Raw genomic sequence first — 10,648 nt, 5'->3', positions numbered from 1 at the left:
GGTGTGCGCGCTCTCTCTCTCTCTCTCTCTCTCTCTCTCTCTCTCTCTCTCTCTCTCTCTCTCTCTCTCTCTCTCTCTCGTCAAACTGAGTAATAATAAAAAAATAAAATTAAATAGTTCAAAAAGTTATTTAAAAATAAAATTAAAAAGAGATTAGCAAGTACTTAGCAAGGTTTAAAAAAATAATCATACTACTTCAGGGTGAAGGAGAACTGACTTAGAAACTATTCATTTGAAACATTAACCTTTAAGTGTAAATTTTTTTTTTAGCGGGGCGAGAGGATTTTGCTATAGGGTGCGTGCACTCGCCAGAAAGACAGAGAGAGACAGAGACAGACAGACAGACAGACAGAAAGCGAGAAATCACCCAAGGAGGATGGCCACAACACAATCCATTCTACCCATTCTGCTCTCGGGATCCCGGGCATGCATGCACATGCACCCTGAGTTTACGCCACCAGTCCAGGACTTGAACTGCAGGTGACTACATGGGAGTCCAGCGACATAGCCATTACACCAACTGCTGGTCCCATCAAACCAGTGTTTTTTTAAAGTTATCTGTGGTAAAGAGTCCATTTTTTCCCTCTACCACTGAAAACATTTTCAAAAACTGTGGCAATATCTCAACAATGGAAAACTGCTATAAAAATTTCTGAATTTGGTCCAGTCTGTGGCGAGGTGGTTAAAGAGCCTGGATTCCCATATGACCAACTTTTGAGTTATAGTCTAGGACACAGGTGCTTGAGAAACACTCAGATGCAGGCACATAAGTGTTCAAAATAAGGAGGCGGAAATGGAAGAATTGCTACATGACCATTCCCTATGGGGGGTGAAGGGGGTTGTTTTCTCTCTCCCTCTCTCCAACCAGCACATGTGCCCTCTGACACACATTTTTTTTGTTAATTTCTAAATGCTTACTATCATTTTCTGTCCTAAATTTATTGTGACCAGGTAAACAGACCATGGGGACCCCCTCCCTGAGTACCTTTATTCCACTCATACTAGGGGGAAAAAAATAGATAAAAAGGAATCATTTTGGGGACCAGCAGGTGGCATGGTGGTTAAAGTGCTGGACACTCCCACCAGGTCCTGGACCTGGTGGCTTGCTTTTTCACTCCTCTGTGTTTGTCTCTCTGGTCAAATTAAAATAAAATGAATGAATAAATAAAATAAGTAATTATAAAAAACAAAGTAATAAAATAAAATAAAAAAGGGACCACTTTATGGGGAGTTAAATTTCAGCTTCATATAACAAAAAATACCTAGCAAAAAGATATGGTCAACATGAAAATGGCTCAGAAAGCACTGAGCTCTTTCGGGGTTATTCAAATAAGAATCACCTTACCTGTTACTAAATGTGTAAAATGGATTCCTGCATTGAAAATATAACTGGATTAAGTCACTGTGGTATGTCCCTGTTCTCAGATTCGGAATAAAAAAATATACACATACCAATCTTAAAGTTATTTCTGTTGTTTCATTGGATTATCTCACTATTAAGAAAACTCAAAACTTATCTGTAACACTATTTCCTTGGTCATAAAGAAATAAATCTGGGCCAGCAGGTAGCATGGTGGTTAAGATGCTGGATTCCACATGGCCAACTCCATAATTCAAATCTGGACCAGGCAGCTTGAAAAATACAGTTTGGGGCCAGCAGGTGGCATGGAGGTCAGGGAGCTAGACTTCCACATGACTGACCACAATTTGATTACCAGAGCTTGTGGCTTGCTTTCTCACTTTCCCCCTCTCTCTCTGTCTCTGGTGAGTGCACATGCCCTATAACAAAATTAAAATAATAATGGGTGATGGCATAATGTTTATATCACTGGACTCCCACATGCCCAGCCACAGTCTGAGTTCCAGACCCATACCTTAAAACTCATGCTAAGCACATGTGTGCACATGCCCAAAATCCCAAGAGGATAAAAGAAGGAATTACAGCATGGCCATCTCCCCCAGAGGGTGATTTCTCATTTTTTCTCTCTCTATCTCTAGCAAGCATACACACCCTATAGCAAAAATCTCTCTAAAAACAAAACAAAATAAAAATAAATAATAATAAACAAATAAAATTAAATACTTCTGTTAAGAAAGAAAGAAAGAAAGATAGATACCCTAGGAGCCAGCAGGTGGTGTGGTGGTGAAGGCACTATATTCCTACATGGCTGATCATGGTTCCAGTCCCTAACTTGGCTTGAAAATACTGTCAGGTAAGTGTGCATGCCCAAAATTTCCGAGAGGAGAATAAAGGGACTAGTATGGTCATAGCCGGGGGTAGGGGGTTAGGTGATTTCTCTCTCTGGCAAGTACATGGGCCCTATGGCAAAAAGAATTGATGAGATATCACAGATAGGGAAAATAATTATAAAATAACAAAATGTCATACAAATCATAATTTAAAAGTCTTACATATGTCAGAATTGGTAATACAGGATCACCATATATATTTCTCTGTAATCCTAACCAAGAAATGTGATACATTTCTGAGGTTGCCCCTTCAAAATTTAATATAGTCCTTGATATTCAAAAGCACAAGAGGGATGGAAACCTTTCTCACTGGATTAAAAAAATAAAAATAAAAAAGTGATAACATCACTGCCATTTTTCTCAATTCTCAACTCTGAATGACCTTCAGTCCAGGGTTTAGCTAGTCTCAGTACCTAGCTATACTAGTGACATACGCCATCATCATATTCTCAACAGACTAAGTCAATTATTTTCTAGTGATTACTTAAACCAGCCCTACCCCATTACAGACTTATAGGAATAAAAGAATGTGTCCCCAAACTAGCTTCTGGTCAATAGAAACTTCAGATGCTCAACCATACAACTGAAATAGTCATAAACTAAGAAGTACAATTACATGTAAACCAGAAATCACAATTAAAATAATTAAACAGTTGTACTCAACCAAAGGCTACTACTGTTACCTGCCTTTTGCACCCCTCAGCTTTCTAAATCCACCCTCCATAAAAGTTGACTTAATTTCCATAAACTACCATCAACTTCTAGCTTGTTGAGGCCTTCCAGGTACAGACACTACACAGTACTATACAGTATTTTGTAATAATTCAAGTTATTTTCACCAATTACCACATGCATAGTACATTATTTCTTTAGAGTTTTAAATGGATGACCTCATAAATGTGCTTTATAAAAGTTGCGTTTAAGAAAACATTTCACAGCTCTTTATGCATTGCTTCTCCAACATTCTGACGTGATATACCACTGATAATGAATGACTCGTTTTCTTAAAAAGAGCAAGCAGCAACAGTGACATTAAGGTAAAATACAAAACATTGAAAACAACCTATTATAGAAAGGCAACATCAAAACACACAAAAATAGTAGCAGGTAAGTTAAAGTGACAGAAAAAGAAAATTTACCCTTCAATATTAAGTTTTTAAATCACAAGAAAACACAGCCACAAATAAAAATTACAATCTACTTGCCAGATTTCTTTTAAAATCAGAAACAAAATCTATTGTAGACTCACATTTAAACATGAGTACTCAGACTGTTACACATTGAAATTTTCCTGGAATGTTAAGAAATCACCTGAAAGGAGCCCTTTTATCCATGTTCTTTCAGAGGCATGAAGACTTTAAACATTTTTAAGTATGAGCTCCAAAATAAATTCTCAATTCTGAGAAACATTTGAAAATCACCTGTTTTGTCTCTCAGTATTCTGGAGCTCCCTGTGGTCCCTTTTCAGGTGTTTGGTCAAAGACGTAAAGTACTCTTTTAAAAGATTCTGGAAAGGTTGTTGTTTCTCTGGACTAATTATTTCACTTGGAGGAAAACTCAAATTAAACTTCTCTGCAGCACTCTTTACTTTCCTTGGTACGAGTCCAGCAATATCATCTCCACAATGTCGACAGAAACTAATCACCACAGAAACATGAGTGTGGGATTCCCGATCAGCATTAATAATATTTTTAAGCTGTTCATAGATTAAGGAAAGACCTTCCTTGTCAGTAAAAATCCCAACTATTGTCAATTCTGCAATGAAACGCAAATCAGTTCTTAACTTGGTAATGTTAGGTGTTTTCTCCTCTTTCCTTGCTTCAAAATGTTTTTTCCAGACCTGAAGAAGTGATGAGGCAAAGTCAGCATAGCGCTGGTGAAAGAGTGAGCACAGGTGCACAGCACAGTTCACATCAGAGATTTTTAGCTTTGCTTCCACAATAGAAGCTACAGCTTCAGCAATGTATTTGCTTAAATTTAGGCCATTAAAGTCATGGGACAAGGAGTCCCTCTGCTGTTCTGTAATAGTTTTTAGTTTCTTGACAAAAGCTGTATTTTTCTTCAAACTTGAGTCTAGGCGGCTGAAGAAATTTTCCTCTGGCCGGTTATCTGGAGCATTTTGGTTTTTGCTACGAAGTTCCTTTCTTAATTGATGTCGTTCCCAAGCTTCCTGATGAAGCTGAAGGGATTCTTCTTTCTCTCTGCATAAAAAACAAACAAACAAATTAAATACTCTATGTATTTTGAAGCATCACTGACAAATCATAAAAATAAAAGCCAATGAAAAAATAATCATCTTGAGTATCAGAATACAAGAACAAAACATGCAAAAGGCCCTTTCTCTACTTTCAAATACATTAATGACTTAAGATAATGAGAACCCAGTATACTGAAAATACTCAATGTGGAAGAGTATAGAGGATTCTGAATAGCTAAATGATATTACAAGTCATTCTAGGGTGCCAGCAGGTGGCATGGTGGTTAACGGTGCTAGACTCTTACATGGCCAACTGTGGTTAGAATTCCGGACCCGGCAGCTTACTCTCCCACTCTACTTCCCTCTTTTTTTTTCCTCTCTCTCTCACTCTGTCCCTCTCTGATCAAATTTTTTAAAAAGTAAATAAATAAATAAAGTTAAATAAAATAATTATTTTTCTTTTTTTAAAAAGTCATTCTGGGGATCAGCAGATGACATGGTGGTTAAGGTGCTAGATTCCCACATGAGCAACCACAGTTCAAGTCTTATACCTGGTGGCTTAAAAATCACACTGAGCACATCTATGCCCAAAATCTAGGGAGGAGAAAGGACTACAGTGTGGTCACCATCCAAGAGAAGTGATTTCTCACTTTCCTTTTCTTTATCTCTCTCCAGTGAGTGCACAAACCCTATGGCAAAAAAATAAAAAAAAGTCATTCTGACAACTGGTTAAGAAGTGATACATAGGGACCAGAAAGTGGCGTGGTGGTTAAGGCGCTGGACATTCCCACATGACAGACCACAGTTCAATTCCCAGACCTGGTGGCTTGGTTTCTCACTTCTCTCTCTCTCTCTCCTTCTCTCTTTCTATCCCTCTCTCTCTCTCTCTCTGTGTATGTGTCCTTCTCTCTTTCTATCCCTCTCTCTCTCTGTGTATGTGTCACTCTCTGGTCAAATTAAAATAAATGAATGAATAAATAAAATTAAATTTAAAAAATTAAAAAAAGAAGTGATACATAATATGAAAAGTAGAAAAGGTATGAAATGTAAAACAAATCAAAGCATTGGGTAAACAGAAAAAATAAAACTATCCAAAAAGAATACTTCAGTTCAGTGCCAGCAGAAGGCATGGTGCTTAAAGCACTAGAGTACAATCCAAAAACTGTTTGAGTCCCAGACCTAGTAGCTTACTTTCTCTCTTAGGTCACACTGAAGAATAATAATAAAGTAAAATAAATAAATAATTCTTAAAAAGAAATAAAAATTTTAAGTGTGATTTTTTTAAATAATTTATTTTATTTTATTTATTCATTTATTTATTTTTTAATTTGACCAGAGAGAGACAGAGGTTGAGAGTGAGAGAGTGGAAGCAAGAAAGCAAGCCACTAGATTCAGGACTCAAACCCTGGTTAGCCAAGTGGGAGTGTCCAGTGTCTTAACCACCACGCCACCTGCTGGTCCCTTAAGTGTGATTTTTTTTTTTTTTTTTAGAGGTTTATGCTATAGGGCGCGTGTGCTCGCCAGATAGACAGACAGAGAGAGAGAGACAGAAAGACAGAAAGCAAGAAATCACCCCACAGGGGGGATGGCCATGCCTCAATCCCTTCTCCTCGGTTCTCCTCTCGGGATCCTGGGCATGCATGCACACGTGCCCGGTGTGAGTTTTAAGTCACCGGGTCCGGGACACAAACCGTGGTCGACTACATGGGAGTCCAGCGACATAGCCATTATGCTAACTGCTGGTCCCCCTTAAGTGTGATTTTTAAAATTCGGAAAGGAAACAAGAGAACTATCAGATAAAAATCCTTTAATAAAAAGCTAATAGTTTATCCTGAAAAGAATAGATAAAAACAGATACACCTATTTTTTTTTCCCACAAAAAGGACAGAACAAGTTTAAATACAAAAACAGTAAAATAACTTGGGTCAGAGTGGGGCACAGAATATGTAACTTTAAGATATAAATCTCTAAAAAAGATTTTTCATCTCTCTGAGATAGTCATCCCAGAGTTATCTTACAATTCTGTTATCTTTCCAATGGACAGGTTGCAAGCACAGTCAAATCTCTTTAAAGTCTCCAAGATACATACAAATAGGATAGCAGTGACAGTACATTTTAAGAAATGACGTATATGCATTAAAGAACTCCATTTTGGGGGCCAGTGGGCAGTATGGTGGTTAAAGTGGTGGATTCCCACATGGCTGACATGGTTCAAGTCCTGGACCTGGTGGCTTGCTTTCTCACTTTCCCTCTCTCTCTGTCTCTCTCTAGTGAACAAAGACGCCCTTAGATGATTTTTTTCATTGTGATAAGAAAAATTAAATAATTCTTTTTTAAAAATCCTCCTTTTCTACCTGTATTGAATACCTTTTAAGATATATAATAAAGCCTAGGACCAGCAGTTGGCCTAATGGCTAAGTCGCTGGACTCCCATGTAGTCGACCAGTTCGAGTCCCAGACCGGGCGGCTTAAACTCATTCCAGGCGCGTGTGGGTACATGCCCAAGATCCCAAGAGGAGAATGGTGGAGAAGGGATTGCAGCGTGGCCATCTCCCCTGGGGCATGATTTCTCACTGTCGGTCTGTCTGTCTGTCTGTGTTTCTGGCAAGCGCAAGCGCCCTATAGCAAAAACCTCTTCAAAAAAAAAAGATATATAATAAAGTCTTTATGGATAAATAACATGATGCTTTAAAATACTACCAAAGGGCCAGCACGTGGGACAGTAGTTAAGGTGCTGGATCCCACATGGCTGATTCCTTGGTTCAAGTCCCACACCCAGTGGCCTGAAAAACACACAATGTGCATGTGTGTGGGTAACGAAAACCCTAAAAGAATGGAGAAGGGATTGCAGTGTGGCCATCCTCTCTGGGGGTGATTTCTCACTTTTCTTCCCTCTGTCTCTCTCCAGTGTACACACACCCTATCAAAAAAAAAAAAAAAATCTTAAAAACTACAAAGGGAAAAAGATAATTGTTGATTCTGGGTAGGATAATTGGGGGAGGCCTGATTTATTATAACATTCTATTTATGCACGTTTGAAATTTTCCCAATAAAAAGTTGGCTTTTTGCTTTTTTTTAACTTTTTCAAGGCAAGGAGAGGCCAAAGTTACTAGGCAATTTAACAACTTATCAATTTAGATTAAAAAAGAAAAGAAAAAGAAATAAGCAAGAAACTCTCAAGAATCATGGCTCTGGGGTCAGCAGGGGGCGTGGTGGTTGAGGTGTTGGACACTACAACATGGCTGACCACAGTTTGAGTCTCAGACCCGGTGACTTGCTTTCTCACTCTCTCTCTCTCTCTGATAAAATTAAAATAAATGAACGAATAAATAAATCATTCTTAAAAGAAGAAAAAATCATGGCTCTGAATATACCAAAACTGACCACTATCACTGCCTTCCAGACCTAAAGTTCTGGTCCCTCATTAAAAACAGAGGTCTGAGGGGCCAGCTGATTGCACAGCAGCTACATTGCTGGACTGACACATGGCTAGCAGAATGGAGAAGGGACTACAGCATAGCCATCTCCCCAGGGGGGGTGGTGGGGGGGTGATATCTGGCTTTCTTTCACTCTCTCTCTGTATGAGTGCACGCATCCTATAGCAAAAATCTCTACCAAAAATAAGGTCTGAAAGATCTCTGGCAAGAAAGTTAACTGTTCTAGATTTCTAGATAGAGATCTATACAAAGTCATGCTTGAAATCAGCTTTATAGGGCCAACTAGTGAAGTGGAGGTTAAGGCACTTGATTCCCACATGGTCAACTGCGGTCCAAGCCCCAGACCTGGCAGCATGAAAATCATGCTGGACACATGTGCAAGCAGGAGAATAAAGAAGGGACTGAGGTGTGGCAATCCCTCCAAGCGAATGATTTCTCACTTTCCCTCTCTGTCTCTCTCTAGCAAGTGCGTGCACCCTATAGCAACAAACATAAAAAAAATAATAAAATAAAACACCTTATTATTTAATTTTTTTTTTTCCATTTGCTATAGGGCTTTCACAGTGGTTGGTAGGGTTGTGTGAGGAAAGCAAACTGCTAGGTCTGGGATTCAAACTGCAGTTCACCATGTTGGAGCCCAGAGCCTTAATCACCACGCCCGGTGACTTGCTTTCTCACTCTCTCTCTCTCTCTGATAAAATTAAAATAAATGAACGAATAAATAAATCATTCTTAAAAGAAGAAAAAATCATGGCTCTGAATATACCAAAACTGACCACTATCACTGCCTTCCAGACCTAAAGTTCTGGTCCCTCATTAAAAACAGAGGTCTGAGGGGCCAGCTGATTGCACAGCAGCTACATTGCTGGACTGACACATGGCTAGCAGAATGGAGAAGGGACTACAGCATAGCCATCTCCCCAGGGGGGGTGGTGGGGGGGTGATATCTGGCTTTCTTTCACTCTCTCTCTGTATGAGTGCACGCATCCTATAGCAAAAATCTCTACCAAAAATAAGGTCTGAAAGATCTCTGGCAAGAAAGTTAACTGTTCTAGATTTCTAGATAGAGATCTATACAAAGTCATGCTTGAAATCAGCTTTATAGGGCCAACTAGTGAAGTGGAGGTTAAGGCACTTGATTCCCACATGGTCAACTGCGGTCCAAGCCCCAGACCTGGCAGCATGAAAATCATGCTGGACACATGTGCAAGCAGGAGAATAAAGAAGGGACTGAGGTGTGGCAATCCCTCCAAGCGAATGATTTCTCACTTTCCCTCTCTGTCTCTCTCTAGCAAGTGCGTGCACCCTATAGCAACAAACATAAAAAAAATAATAAAATAAAACACCTTATTATTTAATTTTTTTTTTTCCATTTGCTATAGGGCTTTCACAGTGGTTGGTAGGGTTGTGTGAGGAAAGCAAACTGCTAGGTCTGGGATTCAAACTGCAGTTCACCATGTTGGAGCCCAGAGCCTTAATCACCACGTCACCTTCTGGACCTCTAGCTTTAATTTTTTTTTAATTGCCAGAGGGTACCCATGCCATGCAGTTGGTGTGATGGTAGGGCAGGCAATATTGCTCCATCCTATTGGGATTTCAGACACATACACCATGCCCAACATGTTTTCTAAGCCACCAGGGCCAGGATTCAAATCACAGTCCATGCTGGATCTAGCACCCTTAACCAAGAGGCTATAGAGCTGGTCTCAAAACATAGCTTTTTAAATTATGTCTTTGAAGATCCTCTTTGTTACATCCTAGTGTTCTTCCTATGAAGACCACCTTGTTTTTCACTAGTTTGTTACTTGAACAGATTTAGATTTAGATAAAAGAGCCAGAGGCACTGTGGTATTGTGTTTAAGGACAAAGGTTTTCAAGTTAGACTAACATAACTTCAAATCCCATTAGTTTCACTGTTTACTGTGACCTTAGGCAACTTAATTAACCTCCTTAAGCTTCATTTTATTAATCTGTAAAATGAGAACCATAAAACTCCATTAGGACTGTCTTAAAGATACATGCTAATACACTTTGTACAGTGCCTGGTACTTAAGAACTCAACAAATAGCAACCATTAAGAATCAGAGACTCGGGAACATAGCAGAAGTACCCTTGCTTCCGGTCTCTTTGGTCTCAGCTACAGAAGCGAGATGACGAAGGGAATGTCATCGTTTGGGAAGCGTCGCAATAAGACGCACACATTGTGCCGCCGCTGTGGTTCTAAGGCCTATCATCTTCAGAAGCTGACCTGTGGCAAATGTGGCTACACTGCTAAGTGCAAGAGAAAATATAACTGGAGTGCCAAGGCTAAAAGACGCAATACCACTGAGACTGGTCGAATAAGACACCTAAAAATTGTATACCACAGATTCAGGCATGGATTCCGTGAAGGAACAACACCCAAACCCAAGAGAGCAGCTGTTGCGGCATCCAGTTCATCTTAAGGATTTCAACGATTAGTCAGGCAATAAATGTTCTCGGTTAAAAAAAAAAAAAAAGAATCAGAGAACTCGGGACCAGCAGTTAGCATTAATGGCTATGCTGGACTCCCACTTAGTCGACGGCAGTTCAAGTCCCGGACCCAGTGGCTTAAACTCACACTGGGAGCGAGTGCATGCGTGCCCAAGATCCTGAGAGGAGAATGGAGGAGAACGGATTGCAGTGTGGCCATCTCCCATGGGGGGTGATTTCTCACTTTCTGTCTCTGTCTCTCTCTGTCTGTCTGGCGAGTGCACATGCCCTATAGCAAAAACCTCTCAAAAAA

General features: G+C 39.6%; 1 protein-coding gene and 1 pseudogene across 2 annotated transcripts in view; one reads left to right on the top strand and one right to left on the bottom strand.

Moving 5' to 3' along the window:
• UPF2 (UPF2 regulator of nonsense mediated mRNA decay) overlaps positions 1 to 10,648 on the bottom strand; it is a 153,582-nt gene that overhangs the window by 134,508 nt on the left and 8,426 nt on the right. For both annotated transcript variants that reach the window (XM_027772453.1, XM_006150016.1), the window contains exon 3: positions 3,672 to 4,451. In XM_027772453.1, coding sequence (XP_027628254.1) covers positions 3,672 to 4,451 — 780 coding nt within the window. The remainder of the gene's footprint in view (positions 1 to 3,671; positions 4,452 to 10,648) is intronic.
• Positions 10,016 to 10,382, top strand: LOC106735022 (60S ribosomal protein L37 pseudogene; annotated as a pseudogene).

The sequence above is a fragment of the Tupaia chinensis genome, unplaced genomic scaffold, assembly GCF_000334495.1.
Source record: "Tupaia chinensis unplaced genomic scaffold, TupChi_1.0 Scaffold000275_1, whole genome shotgun sequence".
Taxonomy (NCBI): domain Eukaryota; kingdom Metazoa; phylum Chordata; class Mammalia; order Scandentia; family Tupaiidae; genus Tupaia; species Tupaia belangeri.
This window is presented reverse-complemented; position numbering and strand designations above follow the sequence as displayed.